The 22391-nt window shown below is 38.5% G+C and overlaps 1 protein-coding gene across 1 annotated transcript in view; it reads right to left on the reverse strand.

Moving 5' to 3' along the window:
• The window catches only part of SPIRE1 (spire type actin nucleation factor 1), a 190464-nt gene that overhangs the window by 23565 nt on the left and 144508 nt on the right, over nucleotides 1-22391 (reverse strand). The window contains exons 5-9 of the mRNA XM_065399520.1: nucleotides 18559-18642; nucleotides 17914-18078; nucleotides 9172-9258; nucleotides 8594-8723; nucleotides 4366-4407 (exon numbers count right to left, since the gene is read on the reverse strand). Of these exons, the coding sequence (XP_065255592.1) occupies nucleotides 4366-4407; nucleotides 8594-8723; nucleotides 9172-9258; nucleotides 17914-18078; nucleotides 18559-18642 (508 nt within the window). The remainder of the gene's footprint in view (nucleotides 1-4365; nucleotides 4408-8593; nucleotides 8724-9171; nucleotides 9259-17913; nucleotides 18079-18558; nucleotides 18643-22391) is intronic.

A 22391-nucleotide genomic window follows, 5' to 3' on the forward strand; every position in this document is an offset into this window, starting at 1 on the left:
GAGTTCAGTTTACTAGGATTCACGTGGTCAGACTATTAGTTATTTGTGAACATGTGGACAACTGCTGGGTATTGGTGGAAAAAAATGTGAATGCATAAAGTTTCACAGATTTCAGCACAATTTGCCCCAAAATTCTAACAGTGTTGTTTGTAACCCTCTAGTCACATCTGTTATTTTCCTGTTTAAAATGTTTCAGTAATCTAATCAGGAATCAGAAACATTGCCATGTGCTTCTAAAAAAAAAGATTGAATAGTCAAGGTGGACAGCTCACAAATAACCAATAAACTGATACTTATTAGTAATGAATGCCCATTAAGAAAATCAGATTTGGTTTGCAAACAATTAGCTGAAACCAACGGTGGACTAAATTTATAACAAAAAAATACCCATTAAATATTTGAACCAGTTCTAGATCATACAAATGATTGTGAACATTTCTGAGGTGATTCAGCTGCTGCCCAGACAAGCATGTGTATCAAGGGGGTCCTGGAGTGAACATTGTATTACAGTAGAAATTAAGTTTTGCCAGACAAATGGGGCACCAGCATCTGTTAACTAGGTTGCAAGTCACTGATTCCAAGGTAAATACTAGCTGAAGCATTAGGAAAATACTTTTGGTTTCTCTGAGATTCTCTTAAGCTATCAAATATTTCAGGCCACGTGGAAACAACAAAAAGCTGTGAGTTTGATAACTTGACTACATAAGACATTCCTTATGTGTTGCTACTTCTGTGTCTGTGACTAGTCTTAAGGCATGTGTGTGTGAGAGAGTGAAAGTCCAAAAAAACTAGGATAAATTGAAATTTGTTTTTATTTACATGTAAGACTACTTCTCTTATGAAACAAGGAATTAAGTAGATCACAGATTATATGCTAACTAACCATATGGTGTTTCTGTCCTAATCAGCTTTCATTGACACATGATGGGAACAGAAAACTGGACCTGGTTTCTACTGTAAAATATGCTCCTTTGCCTTAACATTTTTACAGCATGTTAAAACGAAGGCAGAAAAGAAAATGGATTCTCTGGATTAATATAGGTTTGTCCTACATTAGTTACATTGTGAGAATACTGGGAAAAGACTATATGATGAGTAATTGTAGCACAAAGGTATGCTCTTCGTTATGATAGATGACTTGCATATTTAATTCAGACAAGAAAACTAATTAATCAGTATACTGAAAAATTTATCTTTCTAGGTGTGGGTACCATGCTCATTACCATGGTAACTAAACTAATAGATTATCTGCCTTTCCTGAGCATTTTCCTGACATTCAAATGATGTGTGATTCTGCTCCACATCTCCGAGATTTGGGCATATGAAGAACAACCCCTACTGGAGCCTGAGCGCAGCAGCTTTGGAAAACAATGAAAGCATTAACTTTGTAGATATGAAAAACAGCAGTTTCTGCAGCAGTTATTTCATTTTTTTGTGTTCGATTTAGAGGACAAAATGGGTTGTATGTTCACGGTCAGATGCTCCCGTCTTTTGAGCTATGTGCAACACAGGTCGAGGGAAGCAAAAGTGGCTTTAAGCTACCTTTAAGACTGCAGTAACTTACATCCAGCTACCAATGGCTCTATTCTGCCAGCTGGGAATAGGAAAGTCTTGTGCACATCCTATTTCCTCTAGAAATGCTCCCTGTGCCAATGGCTGAGAAGAGTGGCACATACCAGCCACATTGGCTCAACACCCTCAAGTTTCCCTAACACAAGGAGAATCCTTCACTACTTGGCTAAGCCAGCTTTACAGCTGCTTTGGACCACCAGAACAGCACAAAGCTGCTGTAGCAGGGCCAAAAACATGTTCTTTAGCATGAAAATTTGAGAGGAAGGTTCTGCTTTTCAGTGAGAGTTTATATTTTTATGACATCTCTTCAGCTGGGCAGACAGCAATGAAAATAAACATCAAGAAAAAATGTGAAAATAATAATTACAAAATGGAAGCAAATTTAAAACCCTCCCATCAAAATAAAGAATAAAGCAAAAGTATCAACAAAGCAACAAAATTAAACAAAACCATGTGTCTGCTTTTTATTTACATCCCAAACTAAATCATTTTGTGTTGTCTGATCTGTTGTCTCACTTCTCCCTGTGAGAACGTTTTCATCCCCCTGAATTTGCTTCCAAAGGTCATGTATAGGATCATTCAGACAACAAAGCAGTATCACATCTCTGTGTGAATCACATGAGTGTTAAAGTACATTTAGCAAATGGATAAAGAAAACAGGAAGAGTTCTTCAGTGGTCAGTCAGAAAGATCAACTCCAAGGCATAGTTTAGTACTGTAGGTTATTATGAAGTAGTTTGTATTTAACAAAGATGTTATGATAATGAATTAATAAAGGATGGTTAAGCAAAATCATTTTGCATTTAACTAAGTAGGAACATGTCTCAGATCCATGACTGAACAGAAATCCTGAAAAGAGCAAGTTAACTGAAGACAAGAAGAGAATAAGCAAACAGACACATTTAAAGGGATAGTGCTGGACATCCTCCCTCCTACGCTGATCAGTAAAGGTACTCTTGCCATGTTCTGTTCTACTCTCCTGCACTATCAGCTCATTCAGCTTTATTTGGAAGTAACAGAAGAGTTGAAAAATAAAAGTTTGACCGCTTACACTAGTATCTGACCTTATGTACAAGGAATTTCCAGATCTTAAAAGGACACAGTGTAGCACCTAACATGAGCACTGGCTAGTGGAACATTTTGCCGCCATTAGAAAATGTTATAATACACCATATTAGATGCTCACTCTAAACTTTGCTGCTGGGATTACCAAATCATCGTGCTTCTTTACATCATGATAATAAACCATTCAAATATGGTCTTTCTAGATGATAAATAGGAAAACATTGGGCCATATTATCTCCTCCCATGGGAAAACCCATAGGAAGCGATTGGAGATATGGGGGTGAAGGAGAACTTTGTGAGAGTCCCAGGTTATTCCTTGTGTGTGATGGTGAATGAGGGATATAGAATGTTTTGCCTCCTCACAGAATGAGGGGATGGATTTTACTTGGAACCTGCTTATCTTAGGGATCTACTGGAGGAACAGGATCATTCATGTGGAGGTCCCATAACTGCACCAGCTCTGAGTCATGCCTTCCTAGCTGCATGGAAAGGATAAGATCTGAGTGTAGTGATTCCCCACAGTGCATAGGTCTCAGGGGCTGATATGGCACATTGGTATGAGGTAAGAAGGAATCTAAATGGTTGTGAATGAGGGTGTTTGGCTTCACACCTCAGAGCACACTCCTCTGACAGTGTTCAGGAGCACTGCAGGCACTTTGCAGTCTGTTATTGCTTATACCCTTCCTATAAAATAAAAGGCACTAGAGAAATCTAGCCATCTATTAGGTTCCCATTCCAGGTGTAGGCAGAATACTACAGCAGAGATGGGACCCTTCACCGCGTAGAAGGTAGTTTTCTTTCTCAGGGGTCAGTCTCAGCGATAAGTCCTGCATCCTCATTAAAACTTTAAATGCTTAATTTATGACCACTGAGATTTCCCCCTCAAAGAGAGGGAATTCACAGAGAATTAGACAGAAGAACATGGGTACATTAAAAATTAATAAGAAATTCCAAGATGGTGGCTCAGGAGTGAATCCCCATGGATTTGTTAGAAGCTTTGCACTCTTCTTTAACATTTTAATGCTGCAAAGCTTATTGGAGTGAGCATGTATAACTAACAAAGATTGCAAACCTTCCAACATAGCTAAATCACTTGTTCTTCATAAGAGTTCCACAGTGCACTGACAAATGAGATTAAGTTACATAAATATACACACACACACTATATATATAGATATATACATCAGTGTTTCTCTGCAATGTGTGTGTACATGAAATGTTAATTAAGAAAATTTCAATGAAAGATTTAACAGTTTTTGAATAATCTCAAGAAATAAAATATTGCAGAAGATGGTCAAGTCAAAAAGTGATTCCCTAGACATTTGACTTTAACACACTACAGTACTTATATTTATTGGTCAAACCAAGACTAAAAGATTTAGCTTAAAAGCAAAGCTTCAGGAAAAGGGTTGATTTAGTAAATAATAAAATCAGACTTTAAGGTGAAATAAGCCCTTTCCTAGGGTTTAGGGCTAGCTGTGGACCACCTTATTCTTCACAAAATTCAATTACAGGTGAAATATAGTAGTTCCTTATACGTGTATATCCCTATTTGGTAGCAGAACTATAGATTTTAATAGGAAATCTAGATGAATCTTTCCTCTCACTGACCATGGCTTAGAAGAATCCCTTCACGTTTCTTTCTTACATGAGGGTTAAACAAACAAATGGATGGAACAAATTTCACAATAAACACAATAACCACGTCAGGTGTTATAGCACCTTTTACCTGACAGGTCAAAACTGTAAGACATGCTAAGTGGCCGCATTGCTGAAAAAGGAAACAAAAACAACAAAAAGAAAACAATTAAGCTGTTAGGAAGGCAGAGGGGTAACAAAAAGAAAAGATTAGGTCCACTTAAGACATTTTGGATTTGGATGCCCAGGCTAATATAAATCCAAAATGTGTCTAAAACATGTTTTTCTTTACTATGGTAACACTGGAGGTGTAAACACTATAATAGCATCACTGGCACTTGCAAATACAGTATGTGTAAGAAAGATATTTTAAAAGATAGATCTGTAGAACACTGGTTTTAGAATACAATAAAACCAGATGCTAACACAAGAGATAAGCATCTTGAAAAACAGAAAGTAAGGTTTTCACTTAAAATAACATTTATGAAAGAAAAACTGTAGCTGACAGAGAAAAAAATTAAAAAGTACAGAACCACATTTCACACAAATTTCAGTGAACTGAAACAAAGATTCTAACATTTCTGAAAGCTTAATCTCCCATGATCATAACTAATTAAGAGAGACATTAAAAAAAAATCAACATTTGGTATCTTTACAGAACCTCCCCTCTTCCTCCCCCCCCAAAAAAGAATCTGACACTGTGTGTATGGCTGAATCCTAACGCCTGGTTCAAAATTGCCCCCTGTTCTGGTTTTCCTCAGTCTTCAAAATGGATCTAGTATCCTGCTGTCTCCTTTTCAGCCCTCTGAACAGTTTGTTCCCATTTGTAGGACAATAAGCAGTCAAAGGTTAACTGGGTCTGGAAAGTTTATGTAACGAATATCCCTGTCCCATATATGTATTTATTGTTCAACATTTGTAGGTGAATTTTATCACTCATGAAAATGAGAGACATGGCTACAAGCAACTGCTGTGGCACAGCTGCTCAATGCACCTCACTTCTGACATCCAGCGCCTGGACCAATCCTGAACATAAACTGCCAATTGTGTTAAAATCGGTCCACATTTCAAAAATATCCAATGTCTAGTAGGGATTAGGATAATGTCAGATTCATTCTTACTTGAGACGACTTTAGCAGGTCAATCCCAACAGTCAGAATAAACACAAGGTGGAAAATGAACTTACTGGATATGTAAAATATCTGCACCTATTTGCCTGAATGCTGATTTGCCAGCCTGTAAAATGTGCAAGCTTGTATGAATGATCCAGCAGCCACACATCCCCTTAAGCTATGTGTTTAAAAAAGGTTGCATAGGAATAAGCCTTGTAAATGGGAATGAGTTAAGGTTATGTACAGTAGGTGTCTGACCCAGAGCCAAACCTGGGAGTAGAGGTACTTTTCCTTTAGAGCAAGAATGGACAATATAAGCCAGAGGCAACAGCAGTTGCAAAAAGAATGGCTAAATATATTAAAATCTCTGTCCACTTAAATTACAGCCAGGTTTTAAATTATTTTTTCCCCTCAATGGCACACCCCTCACTCCTAACCTAAAGCAAATGAAATATGCAAATGAAATACAGAAGGGAAGAACTGGTTTTCTTCAAGGCTACATTAGCTCAACTTGTTCATACCAGGAAATAAACTCTTTCAACTAAAGGAGATAAACCTTCTATGCTTCTCTTTTTCTTCCATTTTATTCAGACCTCTTATGAGCCTATATAAACCACTCATTTCTATCAGACACTTATTCATACTGGTCACTCCTCTGTTGCAAATTTCTCTGTGTGTGTAATTGGTTATGCACAATATGATTACCAAGATTACCATATTCCAAACAAGGTTTCTCTATGCTTTAGATAACAGAATAACTCCTGCACATGTATAATATACTCTATACTTTCATTAATACACTCCAAAACTTCATTTATTTTCACTGTTGTCAACTGTGTCTGTCCAGATGGTTTAAATGTATTATCCACAATCATTTCCACATCTTTCTCCCATCTGTGTTCTATGTTGGGCTTCCATTTAGATTTAAAATCCTTAAGCCTTATTACATTACATTTTCACTACACTAAATTACATGCAATACTTATCTATCTGTAAGCCAGGACTATTTATAGCTTTCTGAATGTGGCTGCTCTTTTCCCATCCCCAAATCTACCAAAAAGATATAAATTTTGCTCTGAAGAAAATTTTGATATTTCAGACAACGAATCTATTGTGTCCGTTTCAATATGAAGAAGGAAAAAAACTAATGTACTTCTAACACAAGAAGCAATACTTCTGAATGAGTCACAAAATATTTTTCTTTCTTTCTTCAAGCTAATGACAATTAGGTGTTTACACAGGTGCTTGAGAGAAAAAAAAATTTAGTCTACTGTAGTCTGTATAATAAACTCTCATGAATTCCCCATTCATACCTAAGCATGCTCTAATATTCCATTTTTCGAGCCATATAACTGAGTGGTGAAAAATCTGACCGGGCTGAAAGAGGACTACCACAAGATTTAGTCCTGCCTTCAGTGCAGGGGACTGGACCTGAAGACCTTTCGTGGTCCTCCCTTCCAGTTCTAGGATTCTAAGACAGAGTTCCCAAATGGAGAACATATCGTATATTAAAGTTGATTTTTTATATACTTAAGTAAAGAAAAGGAATCCACTCGAGATTCTGCTGAGCTTCCACAGTCTTTCATATAAAAAAGGGTTTGAGCAGGTAAAAAGAAACCAATAGCTATGGCAACCATAAATCAAGTCCACAGCAGGCTCCAGATGGTCTGCGAAACAGTGTTCAGAAAATCCTGCTGCTAAAAAGCATCCAAGTGCCACACAAACACTCCCTCCAAAATTGGCTGAAATAAAAGTGATAACAATTTTCCCCTACAGACAACGAAAAAATACAACCCACTTGAGTTTGGACCACTGCCTTTAAATAAATGCGCCAGGCATAGATATACTGCCAACAGGAGCGGCGCCAGGGTTTTTGCCGCCCTAGGCGGCAGTGCTCCTCCTCTGAGCATTCGGCGGCGGGGGTCCTTCCGCTCCGCGTCTTCAGGGCACTTTGGCGGCGGGTCCCAGAGCAAGTGAAGGACCCGCCGCTGAATTTCCGCCGAAGAGCCGGAGCGGAAGGACCCCCCGCCGCCGAATTTCCGCTGAGGGCAGCAAAATGCCGCCCCCCAAATCCTGCCACCCTAGGCAACTGCCTAGGGTCGCCTAGTGGAAGCGCCGGCCCTGCCTGCCAAACAGAACAACAGAGAATACAGGTGTGTGTTGTTTTTTTGCCTCTTTAGCCACAAGACGTCACTCTTTCTCTGCATAAATCCAGTTAACAAAGCTTCTCTGTGACAGTTAAATACTTTATGCTTAAAGAAGGAAAATGGAAGTAACAGTTTGGAATATTTGCAATATCTTTAGTGGTCAGGCTTTGCTTTAGTTCAATGGTTCTGAGGCATAAAGTGGCGACTTGTGAAAAATGTCATACTTATAGAATTTTATAATAGGCAATATATTGTTTCATGTACACTTCAGAAACAAACTGCTTTGCAATTCAGAGCTGAATCAGTCGCTTACTGAAATTTATATGAACGCTTACAGGGGCTCCATAACTTATACTGTGAAGCAAAGATTTACATCTAAAATGACTGCAATGCTCTCAGCTCAAAAGTTCAGGAAAACTTAAACACAGATAATCAATAAAGGACCGTGAGATTAATGGAGCTTAGAGCAGGAAACAAAAGAATAAAATGAATTTAAAAAACATCTGTGTGTAACACTTTAAGTTGCGTATTAGGGAAACAAACCTCCATTCCCGTCCATGAGACGATCTAATGTAAATCCCTCTGCACAATAATCAACATTATGTCACTTAAAATCCCCTAATTATGACATCAGAAACCTGACGCAATCAGTCTAAATCACACATCTTTTATTTTTAAAACAAGAAAATAATCATTTCAAGGTACTAAATTCTTCTATTCCTAAAGTTACCAGAAAGGGTGCATAGCACTAACAGAGCCTGCAGGCTTTACCCTCTTTTGAAAGGGTAAGAGTTATTTTATTCTCCATTTTAATTGAGCTCAGTGCAGACATTGCCAATCAGGGCCAGCTCTAGGTTTTTTGCCAGCCCAAGCCAAAAAACAAAAAAACAAAACGAAACAAAAAAAGTGTCCGGAATGCCGCCCCTGAAATTGTGCCACCCCAAGCACGTGCTTGGTTTGCTGGTGCCTAGAACCGGCCCTGTTGCCAATATCCTTATGTGGGGTAGTTTTGTGCAAGTACTGCTGCTCAAAACTAGTATAAGCAAAAGCAAGTACTCACCTAGCCTGCTACGCCTGATCTCATCTGGTGAGACAGGGCGCAGCTTTCTTTCTGCCTTGATTTCCTCCAGTATCCTTTCATGGAGGCTGCGTGGCCGTGGTGGGGTTGGTTTCAGTTTTCTTGCAGAGGCCTTGGGTATAAAAAGAATGAATGTTCATTCTAAGCATTATTCCTGGAAAGTGATTTCACAAGGATTCTTTTAAATAGCAGATTATTCTGAAGTGATTTTACTTTCATTCACGTATAAACACAGTTGAGTACGTTCCTCACAGAGATTTTTTAACAAGAACATTGGAAGTATAATTTTATAAGCAGATAAGACCAACACAGATTCACAAAGATATCGGATAACTGCTAAAGGTAAGTGTTAAGGTTTCAGGATTTTACAATGATCTTCCTAAACAGACCAGAAAAGTTAAACAGCTCTTACGTGAAACACATAAGAATAAATGCACAGCACACAAACAACAGATATACTTTGTACTACTATACCATTTTAAAACAAAACACTAAAACACAAACACATTGAAAAAAGCCAGACAGCCTTTCACTACGAAGAAACATATTGGATTACATACAGGATTTAATGGGGGCCGTGATCGGATGAAATCCAGGATTTTTTCATGAGCACTCTTTTTTAATCGAGGTGGAATATCCCCATTGACCTGAAAGGAGGAAAATGAAATGAATCTTTTTATACTTTCTAGTCACATTTTTGCAGTGTAATGAGATCATAATATCCTGAGGAAACCTGTAGAGTTTCACACTTACATTAAATATATCCTAGAACTGTCATCAGTCTCAAATAGAGGAATAATCTGTACGCAATACATAGACAAGAAATGCTGCAGATAAGAGCATTTTGGTTTTACAAATGGAAAATGAGTGCAGATGTACAGCTGGAGAATAAGTGCAATCGCAATAATGTTAATTAATAAAATTTAGGATTAATCTTTGAGGCAATCAGACATCAGAGTTTCCTGTATGTTTGTGGGAGAACACTGGGTTCGTTACTAGGGAAATCTGTCAATACCTCTCTTTGGAGGACAATGTGCCAACAGGCCTCAAATGAACAAGCATTAGAGCCACACCTAGGAAAGCAACTCATGAGCCTGGCAAAACCGTTAACTCTTATATTGCATCTAATAGTCTTCTTTCAGGGAAGGCTAGTAAGCGGGTTGTAATGAAGAAACTTGGGCATTATCGAGGGGCCTGAGATTTCCTTGACCTCTTTTCAGCCTTGTTTCAGACCGGGTACAAGCACACACACTGTGCTAGTCCCATTGACTGATGACCTGCTTCTGGCAATGGAAAAAGATCAACTGTCCATTCTCATTCTTTCAGATCTAGCAACTGCTATTAACCACAATCCCATGTCAGCACACCCTACCAGGAGTAGATGGTGCTACTAAGGAGTGGCTACGTTCTGAATTTCCCGGCCTTAGGTCACCTTACAAAGTTTATCAATTTACTCATGCTTTTAAAATATTTTGAAGTATAAATGGAGCTTGGAAGAGAACTATAGTGTTTGCTAAAATTAATACTTAGTAAAACTAAGCCAGAAAAATATATATCCTGCAAAAAGAAGAGGAAAAAAGAGAAATGTCTCTTTGTACGCAAGAGTTTTTCTTGTCTTCAGAGCTACAACATAATTTCTTTCAGATGTCTCAATTTGGAGATAAGGAGAAACATATACTACGCATTGCAGAGAAAAACTCTCAGTAATATATTGTAGATACAGGATATATAATAAAGCAGCTGCTCTCATGCAAGTTGCAACTCGTAGAGCATGCTCCAGCAAAAGATTGCAGCAGTTTGGCGGGGGGGAGGGACTCAGTGGCCAGTTTGAGGCAAATGAATGCAGCAGTGACCTTTTTCTGACTGCATTCTGTGCCTATTCCGTGAAATTCTCTGCTTTACCTATGTCACTGCCATGAATTTTCTAAAAACAAACAAACAAATAAATATATAAAATTCCATGATTTTCACAAGGCCTGATTTATTAGTCAGCCAGAACACAGCATTCAGAAAAATGGGTTAAAATAAACCCAGGGTTGTGAGTTCAATCCTTGAGGGGGCCACTTAGGGATCTGGGGCAAAAATCTGTCTGGGGATTGGTCCCGCTTTGAGCAGGGGGTTGGACTAGATGACCTCCTGAGGTCCCTTCCAACCCTGATATTCTATGATTCTATGATAACAGATGGACTACATGATGCATGTACCATATTGAAACTAAGATACTCCCATTCCTGGACCAAGAGAGACAGACAGCCTCTGCAGCAGTCTCTCAGTATCTCTTTGTAAGAGACTCATCGCCAACTGCTGCTGCCTGCTCATCCCCTCCTTCCTTCAGGGTCATTAACAGTTTAGGGTCCCTTTGTTCCTTGCTCAGGCATGGAGAAAACGTCTGATCGCCTGGCTACAGCCAGGCAGGGGACCATTTCCCAGTTAATAATTCCCCCATCATTCCTTTAAAGACCCTTGGTATTTTCACTGGTGTATCTTTTCTCTATTGTTGTTTCATTTCCTGTTTGATTCCTCCCAATAGCTTCCTTTGATTTAATTCTCTGCAATCAGGCAGAATATCAAGAAGGTAAACTGAGGTGCATATATTATTGATAGAAACACAGAACTCTCTCACATCCTCCATATTCACCAAAAACATTAAAGAAGAAAATATTTCAATTACATGGTTTTTATTGACATTTTATGATGGGGAGAATATTATTTTTAAAGCAATTATGTTTTCCCCCTTCTTTTTAAATGAATTGATAGTTTTCATAGGTCTGCATGGTTCACATGATTGGTAGTGAGACATGAAGTGTTCTTCCTCCAGGTCACTGGTTCAAGCATTGTCAAAGTTAGTAGTGATTGAAAGTTAACAACATTTGACAGCTGTTTGGTGAGCTGGTGATCTCAGTCCAGTCCCAACGGGACAGTTGTCTATATCACAATATAAAATAAATAATAAACAACATTGCAGTTCTATAGGACTTTTGACCTGAGGATCTCAAAGTGCTTTACTCCCTGAATTAACCTTCATATCACCCCTATACAATCAGTAAGTATTTGAATCCCTATTTCACTACTGGTAAAGCTGAAGCACCTAATGTGCCCAACTGATTCCCCCAAGGTCACAAAGGAAGTGTATGGCAGAGTAACTGATATTATCAATAGCCTCAGTAGAAATGCCAAGGACTTATGGTCAAAGATGAGACTCTGCGCACTATGGAAAAATCTTTCATTGCCACTGTAAATGCTGTATTTTTTCTGTAGTCAAACTAACTTCTGTTTCCAAAATGGACACTCTTTCACAAGCATTATTTATTAAAAAGTGATTACAGGAACTGGTGGCTATGAATGCCCTTACAGAAATAAAAGTCTTGGCTATGGATTAAATAGATTAGGTCAGATATGCACAGTACAAGCATATCTGTGCCACACAGCCAGGCACAGAAAAAAAGTGTTGTATAAATGTAATTCTGTTCAGATACCAGACTGAAACCAACCACATATTGACGTTTAATCGAACTATCTCAAAGCACTGTCAAAAATATCCCAAATGTTTCTTTTGTAAAAATCAAAATGAAAGAAAAACGCTTACATTTAAAATTCTGAAGAATTTTGTACAAGCGTACACTATAACTAGTAACATTACCTATTAGAAAAAATGTGGCCTGAGTGTATAAGATCTACCAGAAATGTAAATAACCACATAGCAAAAGCACAGTGAGAAGAAAACACAGTCAAGAAGGCTTCCTACACTTGCTTTCAGCCCACCACTTTCACATTCAAAAAACAAATGTGATTTGTAGATAAACAGGTTGGCTGCAAATGGCAAGTCTAATTTTGAATGATTATGATAATAAATATCTTGTATTTATAACATGCCTTTGATCCCAAGTGATTGAAAAGCACATTACAAATAGAGGGTCCTGTGGCACCTTTAAGACTAACAGAAGTATTGGGAGCATAAGCTTTCGTGGGTAAGAACCTCACTTCTTCAGATGCAAGACACTTTGGACCGGAGTGGGAAAGCTCCAGAATTCAGCCTCTTATTAAGTAGTGAGTATTAGTGAAGGAAATAAATAGGTTTATGTTTATTTCTTTGTAACCTGTCTTGTGCAATTAGAGGAATAGTCAAATTGGGTATTTGTTTTTTTGTGTTTTTTTTTGTGTAACTAAGGGTTCGCCCAGGGGAACATCCTCTGTGTTTGGAATCTGTTGTCTGTGAGAGTAGCTGGTATACTAATCTCTCCCAGAGGGTTTTCTTTTACCTTTCTTTTTTTTAATTAAAAGCCTTTTTCTTAATACCTGATTGATTTTTCCTTGTTTTTAGATCCAAGGGGGTTGGATCTGGATCCACCAGGAGTTGGTGGGAGAAAGGAGGGGGGATGGTTAATTTCTCCTTGTTTTAAGATCCAAGGGGTTTGGATCTGTATTCACCAGGGAATTGGTGAAGAGTCTCCCAAGGCTACCCAGGGAAGTGAGGTTCTTACCCACGAAAGCTTATGCTCCCAATACTTCTGTTAGTCTTAAAGGTGCCACAGGACCCTCTGTTGCTTTTTACAGATTCAGACTAACATGGCTACCCCTCTGATACTTGACACATTACAAATGACATTCAAAAGAATTGCTCTACTCAACACTGATGAAGCTATCTCAACACAGCCATACTAAGCAACACTTTAGAAAAAGCAAAGTAGAACAATGTATCCAATTGAAAATGCAGTATTTAATTGATACTATGTTTTGTATGATCTGGAAAATTTCAGCTGAAATGACATTGATCACAGGTAAGGTATGCTACATCATTTCTAAAACAGCCATTCCAGCACTCATATGAAAACATATCCACCATGAGAAATACTTATTGTGAAGCTAAAATGCTATATACAAATACTAAAGTAAAGTACAAGTGCATTGGACAGAGAGCTCTGAAAAGTTTACATTTCATCATCTTCTCCTTGTTACTTGCATTATTAATGCAGTATATTCTTTCTGTAAATAAAATTGAGCCACAAGATTGTATATATACACCTCTACCCCGATATAACGCAACCCGATAGAACACGGGTTCGCATATAGCGCAGTAACCCCGGGGCTCCGGCAGTGGGGCTTGGCCGGCGATTTAAAGGGCCCGGAGCGCCGGCTGCTGCGGGGAGCCCCGGGCCTTATAAATCACCGCTGGAGCCCTGCTGCCACTACCTCGATATAATGGGGTTTCACCAATAACGCGGTCGGAATTTTTGGCTCCCGAGGACCGCGTTATATCGGGGTAGAGGTGTATTTTCGGTGTGTATGCATTATAGGTGACTCAGGCATCAATAAGTATAGTTAAGACTGCCTGAAACTTTCCATTGTAAGACTCTGTATTCAGACTCCCCTTGTGCATATGTATTATGATAGAATGTGATCATGTAGTTAAAGACTATTTTTTCCCCCACAGGACCCCTGCTCTCTGAGTGCATAAGAAGGACAGTGCTCTGGGGAAGATTCAGGATTGTATTGTGAACGAGGCTGTTGTCTCTGTGCTGCCTCATTTACTGAGGTGGTCAGATGTGTGGTAAAGGAGGCAGGAACTGCAGGAAAAGAATGATCTCACAATTAAGGTAACTGAATGCCACAAAAGAGACCTGCATTCTCTCTCTCCCTTTGCCACAGAGTTCCTGTGTGATGCTGGACAAGACACATAAACCAAACTTTTCACAGGTAGCTATTAATTGCATGTTCCTTATTTTCTGGGTGTCCTGTTGGAGACACCCAGGCTCTGATTTGCCGAAGTGCTGAGCAGTCACAGCTGCAATTCAGGGTATTGGGAGTTCTGCTCTGAACATATAAAGTGCTATCAAACGCTAAGTACTATGAAAAATCAGGTCCTAGTCTTCTCATATTGGGCACCCAAAATTAGTTGACATGTCTGATAAATTTGGCTTTAATCTGCATGCCTCAATTCTCAATGTATAAAATGGGGATAATACAAACACCTCACCTCACCGGGTATTATGATAATAAATTAATTAATTCAGAATTAACGCTCATATTTTAAAGGTATTTAGGCATTGCTCAGCTCAGCATTGCAAGGTCTAAATGATTTAGATTGGCTAAGTCCCATTTTCAAAAGCGATCTTGGCGCCTAAGTCTATTGACTTCCCACTGTTTAAATTCACTTTAATCACAATTTTGCCATGTGTATGTTTTGACTGATAGGAGGAAAAATAATCCCTTTCCCCCTCGCTGCTTTTCAATTCAGTTTTTGTTTGGGACTCTTGTTTTTGTTTCCCCATCTAGAGAGACATGACAGCTTTCTCTGTTGGGAATATATATATTTAGCTATGACCCATGACAGACAGCTAAAATATGCTGTATTCAGGAGATCTAACTGAACTTGTAAGGATCTGTGAACCCTTCAAGCTTCAGTAAATTTCATTTCCTATCAAACTGCATCTATATTATTATACAATTTTCTGCACAGAAATTCTTTGAGCATGCTCTGCAACAAAACACAAACTACTAGGTGGAAACTTTATAATAAGAAACTAAGTTATTTTTCTAGCATGGAGGTACCAGCAAGTTGTAGTCAGACAAAGCTAGCAACAGTGTCAGAGACATTGCCATAGATTTTGTACCTGCAGCAGATTCTAATCCTAATTCACTTTTATGCCCATATGACCAAAAGTGGCTTTAGACAACCTGCCTAGTATTTTTCATATATAAGAGGAGCAGGACAGAAATGGATGCCTGCAGGCATATAGTACATAGCTAGCATCTGGATGTCAGAAAGAGTAGCTGTGCCTTCAACACCAACCACACGAAGAAAATCTTTTGAGAAGAGATAGACGCTAACTTAACAGAAGTCAAATTAGAGGCTATGTTGGCAAAAGGTGAACTAGAATATCGTCCAGGGCTCCTAGTCAAACAAAATTACTGTATTGAATCCATGTATTGTGTCAAAAGTAAAGGGCCTCCAGGTTTTCTTTTTCTTTTGCTCTGTGGTTGATATTAAAAGTAACACAGCTCTCTGAACCTTTGCTATACGATAGATAGCGTTACTACCTAGCTATGTACTTATATTGCCCTCATCACCATAGTGTCTCAACAGCAGCATCAATTGCAGGAAAGCTGCTGAAGAGCATATGTCATCTGCTCCCTCTGGGGAAATTCAGTGACTATCTTTGCTTTGTTTTCCTTTTTAGAGGCCAGGACACTCAGCCTGGGCCCCTCAGACCTCTCAGGGAGCTAGTAATCTCGACCGGCCCCCTTTACAGAAACTATTTAACTTTTGCCTTGAGAGGTGAGTGCAGACCATTTTGTGGGCTGCAGGATTATTTTGTTGGCCTTTTTCATTCAGACTGCTTTTTGCCTGCAGAAGGGGGGCATCCCCCATAAGACTACACAGAGCTACACCCTGAACTCCAAACTGGCTCTACAGCGATGTCCATATCCAAGGAAGGACATCTGGGATGAGAGAGGTGCCCACCCTGACCCAAAGGTACAACCTATGACCTATATCTGTCACATTCACATGATAGTAGAGCACAACCAGTCACATCAGGAAGAACTCTATTTCCCTATCTGTAAAATAAGGCTAACAACACACTTGCCTACCTCACAGGGGAGCTGCGGGGACTGATGAGGTAATGTTTATATATCACTTTGAAACACATGAAGCACCATATAAGTGCTTAGAATGATTATTATGGAACGTCAATTGGTTCATCAATAGTTTCCAGACTACCATTCATAATCACAATGACTTCTTGTAAGAGGAAGTGGTTGTGGCTACATTCTATTATAAGGAGTGGATATTTCCATTCTATTCTATGTGCCAATCTATTGGGGGGTGGGATAGGGGCAAGAAAGAATCAGAAGCCATCCAAGCTCAGTGAAAAATTCTGTGATTCTAGAGCAGGGGTCGGCAACGTTTGGCACGCGGCTCGTCAGGGTAAGCACCCTGGCGGGCCGGGCCAGTTTTATTTACCTGCTGACGCGGCAGGTTTGGCCGATCGCGGCCCCCATTGGCCTGGGATGGCGAACCGCGGCCAGTGGGGGCCGCGATCAGCTGAACCTGCCGCGTCAGCTGGTAAATAAAACTGGCCCGGCCCGCCAGGGTGCTTACCCTGGCGAGCCGCGTGCCAAACGTTGCCGACCCCTGTTCTAGAGCAAGGCACAAGGTGTATCAACAATAGAGCTTGTTAAAAACCTTCCATCAAAATATTTTTGGGTGGGAAAATAGCTTTTTCAACACAATGAAAATTTGGTGAGTTTTTGTCAAGAAACCTAAAACCCATCTGTGCAATCAGTGGGAAAAAACAAACCAGGAAAACTCAAGGCAGTTCTCAGTGCTGAGAGCATTGACACTATTCAAATCCATGCATCTACACAGGGATTTCTGAATGTGCTCATCACTGTTAAGAAATCTTCAGTCCTTGGTATCCATTATTAATTGCATGATAATGACCATTTTAAAAACCATTTTATGAAGCAGGTGCAATAGAAGGTCTGGGAGATTCCAGGACATACCAAGGAGTAGGTGATCCTAATACAGAAAGTGCATCTTCCTGACAGTCACTCCTAAGTTGTACATGAGTGTCTGGGAAGTAATTCACTGATATTTGAAAGCTTGCCTTGATGTCTCAGCTTGTTCTCTTGACTCCAAAGGAACACTGCATTGTGCTGAAACAGTCATGCCCAAATCAGAACTTGTGAGCCTTTAATAAAGCTGAAGACTTCAAGGAAAGGTACTGATTCCCATAAGGTATAATTCCTGAGCTTTAGATTGGACTGTCCTACTTCAATAATTTAAGTGCCTATGATGAAGTTTGCACATACTTTAGGCTTTCCTCTTTTATGACAGTATGAGATGCCATTCTCATGCATTTCACGCCTTGAAAAGTATCATGGCCAAGCAGTTCTGAAGTAACATATATCTTTACAAAATTATGTTATGATCTGTCAGTAATGTACGCCACAGTGTGAAGAGCCAACAAAAAATTCATTTTGATTGGGACGTACGGCAAGACTGTTAACCTGAATGTTAGTATTACTAGCAAGTCAACACAAAATCAATTTGTTCAAGCACATCAAATGTAGGTTTCCTGTCTCCTGAAATATTTTAGTCCTTGTCACCTAAAAGCACAACATTTTGATGGATCCATTTTTTCTTAATTAATATTCAAAATTTAGGAAACAGTAAAAACAATGTAAGAATAGCTAACTACATGACTGAAGTAACAATTCTGAGTTTCTTTGAAAAACAAAGTAAAAGTAATGGTGATTGGTGACTGTATACATTTATCACAATGGTATTCTTAACTCACCATAACCTTCCTTAAGGTATAGCGTTTGGATCTAATGTCATCCATTAGCATTTCATAGGGCGTGAGCTGATATTCTATTGGAAGTGGATTATACTGACGCTCTTGAACCTTCTTAAGTTTAACACCGTCCCGCAAATCTCGCATCACCTGTACCCAAAAGCGGGCCTGAAGAGCCAAAGGAGACAAATAAGGTTTCAGGATACTTATTATACACTCATTACTACTGAGTACCAATACAGTTAAGACAAAATTAGCTGACTCATCACATCAGAGCACTTTTGAACCAACTAAATAAGACTAAATTTATTTTTTACAACAATGAAGTAGGTAGGTGGTAGACTGGGTTTGAAAACCTGGCTCAAAACCCATCTTAAACTAGAAAACAAATCTGGTGGATTATTCTGGTCACTAACAGAAATCCCAAAATCACAATGTAATTCAGTAAATCACTGATGGCAGTGTTGGACTTCATTTGTTTTCCACTTTTTCTATGAGTGATTACTAATTCATACTACAGAAACAAAAAAACTTAAATACTGTTTTTCATAGAAAGCAGGTGACAGTAAGCAAGCAGCTTAAGAACATTAGATTTTTTTCATCAAAATATAACCTATTGAAAATGATGGTAAATGACTACAGCCTTACCCAGTCAGCATTTTTCAACTCATCAAGGTCTGTGCTGGATTCATCACTCCTTTCTTTGTCCATTTCCTGAATCTTCTTCAGATTCTGTCAATTAAAAGCAATATAGTACATAAGCTGTATAAGAACATAAAACTGTATTGAAATAAAGTAGAAAAGGTTTAATAGAATATGGTTTCTTCTGCGTCTATTCATCTTTCAAAATTTACATGGTGGATATTCCAAGGAATGTTTTCAGAACATGTACAGCAGATAAGAAATTAGACTTCCAAAATTGTTAATAAAAGGGTGCCCTTCTATATATATAAAAAGGATTCATAAATGCTGGAGAGGATGTGAAGGAATAGGACTTTTCTGCACATATGGTGGGAATAACATAAGAAAATAGTATTTGGGAGGAAAACAAATAGAAATTTCAAGATAGCTAAAGACAGACTACCCACAGAACTCATAGTGATGATATTAGGTTACAGCCCAAAGTTGGTTATCGACCTGGGGAAGGACCCATTGATATCACAATTACTACTAGCAGTCAGAGACGTGATAGCTTGTTTTTGGAAAAGGACCGATTCCCCCAGTATTAGTAGTATGGAGAAACCAAGCCTAGGAACTCTTTTCAATGGAAAAAATGAGAGTTTTATATAAAGCAGACTAAAATATATGGTTTTTGGAATTTGAAAAAAAATAAATACACAGATGATGATAAGAACTTGACCACTCACAAAGGGATCTTTTAAAGATAACAAATACAGGTTATTAATAAGATTTCTTAATACTTGTATGGAAAGTTCATATATGTTAATAATGACAAAATAAAAAGTTTAAAAAAGAAAATGTCCCTCCTCAATGTAGGTGAAGCTTACTTAATAAAGAGCCAAATTTTCGGACTTTGACTAGAATAAGAACAGTGACTGAATGCTACAGTAGATCAGAGAGTGGGTTTATTGGACCACCTAACATTAAAACAAACAAATATGTGTAATTCAAAATTTAAATAAATGGACTCTTTGCACTTATGGAAATAGTCTCATATATTCACATCATACATAAAAATCACACATTTATATAGAATACAACATTTTTCTTGTAAACTGAATGCCTTTGAAATGGAATCATTGAGACACAAGCATGGAAACTCATTATGCCATGTTTGCAGATAGTTTCAGAATAGAACTGCACTTTAACAGGGTCTTATTCACATTTTTCCAATTGTTTATTCATGCATTTTCATGAAAAATAACTGGCTCCAAACTTTTGTTCACTAAACCTCTTGAGTTTATGTTAGGAGATTAAATCAATAGGTTACAGATCTGGAAACATTTAAATTATTTATGTATGTAGCACAGAAACATTTGTCCTCCTTCTGAGCTGACAATGTAATTAAGCCAACATAACACACTTGGGTGCTCCCTATAATGGAAGTGATCAACAAAGAGAGTCCGGGTCTGGTTGTTTTTTTGTTTTGTTTTTTTTTACAAAATTTATAAAAAGAGGTTTAAAAATATAATTTTCTGTTTATTATACATTACACTGAAACTGCTGTAGTTTAAATCTTTGCTCTAAGCCTCAGAAGAATCTTTCAATGAAGCAGTGCAGGGTAGCTATTAAAATTGATTTCAGAGATCCTACATAACAGACAGTCATCTCACAGGGGTCCTTGAAATTTTTAAAAATTATTTTGCTACAGAGGATTTTTGGGGAGAGTACAGGATAGCAAATGCTTACTACTACCTTTAATGTGACACAACAACAGACTTACTTTTACATCCAAGTTCTTAACACCATTATTGGCTTGTTTTTTTAATTTCATACATTATAGGCAGGCTCTTGAAAATCCATACAACTTATATGACACAAAATCGAATGGCCAAGTCCTGAAAATATGGAGTGAGTATAGGGCAGGGGAGGGTTTTGGGTAGAAGATAAAATTTAGAAGATATTAGGGTGCTTCTAGTTGTTCTGACAACTCTGATCTCACTCAGAGATCGCACTCATTGGTTCAAATTCAGCTTGCCTCATTCATGGACATTGACTACACCCTAAGACTTTCCAAAAGCATTTGTTTCTTTTAGTTACAACACGCTCTTGTGAAGAATGAAATTTCTTTTCTTTTTAACACAGATTTTATCAGTAGGACCCAGCATTATCATAAGCCAGTGCCATTCAAGATAGCTTGTGATTTAAGGACACGAGAGTTAGATACTGCTAACTGTATAACCTACAATTTTTGAAATGATTTATTTTTTTTAAATGACCTCAGACCAGAGTGTAAGTTTTTAGCCTTTAAATAAGCTCTGGTGTGGGCTGAGTATGGCAGTTAACAACAGAGTCTTAGCTACTGAGTAATAATTTTAATGGTAAAAATAAAACTACGGCACATGAAAATATCCTGGCAAATTTAAAGCTTCAAGAAAGCCTCCAAGTATAGGCATAATTTTAATTCAATAGTTCTAGGAAAAAGGATTGTGGTTTTGACTCCCCTAATTAGAGACATATGTAAGCAAACATTTAACTATTATACCCTCCCCAAAGCTCCACATCCAAATAGTTCTTCTAGTCCAATGTATTCCAGGTGTAGCTAAAAGTATGTCCTTTCTTCTCCTCTCCCAGAATGTCTCTAAGGGTACGTCTACACTACAATTAAAGACCTATGGGATGGCCACAGCTGGCCTGGGTCAGCTGACTTGGGCTTGCAGGGCTCAGGCTGCAGGGCCTAAAATTGCAGTGTAGACATTCAGGCTCATGCTGGTGTCTGGGCTCCGAGACCGAGCGAGTGGGGAGGATCTCAGAAGACCAGGCTTCAGCCTGTTCCCAAACATCTACACTACAATTTTTAGCCTCACTGCCCAAGCCCTAATCAATTGACCCAGGCTCTGAGACTTGGTGCCATGGGTTTTTTTTATTGCAGTGCAGATGTACCCTAATAGACTGGCAGTGTTTGCTTGAAACATCCCAGGTGTTAGCAGGTGTTGGCCCTATTGAGAAAAGGTTAGATTCTTCTGACTCACTGAAACAATTTTACGCTATCTGGTCACAAAGCAAGGTGGGATTGGAATAAGAACCATACGAGCAGCCAATCCTCATGTGAAAGTTTGAGCTGAACTCTACCATCTTATTCTTAAATTTATTTGTAAATAAGGCCAAACCCCAAGATTCCACATATCATGTGGACTTGGTTTTAGAGCAGCTTACTCATAGAATCTATGAGGATCTTTGAAATCTTGACATATGCATTCTGAGTACTGTCCATTATAGCTGAATTAACAAGTTTTCATCCATTGCATTATAAAACAGAAGAGAAACAGCCTTAATAAAAACAAAAAGTTCAAGCGTAAGTCCTGGCAGGGTTAAAGAAAATATGACAACAGAACATATTTAAATTACCTCATTTTCACCCCTTCTGGGTCCTAGCTTAAAATCATAGAAATTTAGAGCTGGAAGGGACTTCAGGAAATCACCAAATCCAGCCCTTGAGGCAGGACCACGTAAACCTTGACCATCCCTGGCAGGTGTTTGTCCAACCTGTTCTTAAAAACCTCCACAACCTCCTTTGGAAGCCTATTTCAAGCTTAACTACCCTTCTAGTTAGAAAGATTTTCTTAATATCTAACCTAAATCTCCCTTGTTGCACATCAAGCCCATTATTTCTTGTTCTATCTCCAGTGGACACTGATAACAAATTACCACAATCCTTATCAGATCTTTCCTCTGTCTTCTTTTCTCAAGACTATGCCTGCCCAATTTTATTAACCTTTCCTCACAGATCAGGCTTTCTAAACCTATCATTTTTGTTGCTCTTCTCTGGACTCTCTGAGTTATCCACATCTTTCCTAAAG

The sequence above is a fragment of the Emys orbicularis genome, chromosome 2, assembly GCF_028017835.1.
Source record: "Emys orbicularis isolate rEmyOrb1 chromosome 2, rEmyOrb1.hap1, whole genome shotgun sequence".
In the NCBI taxonomy this organism is placed as follows: Eukaryota; Metazoa; Chordata; order Testudines; family Emydidae; genus Emys; species Emys orbicularis.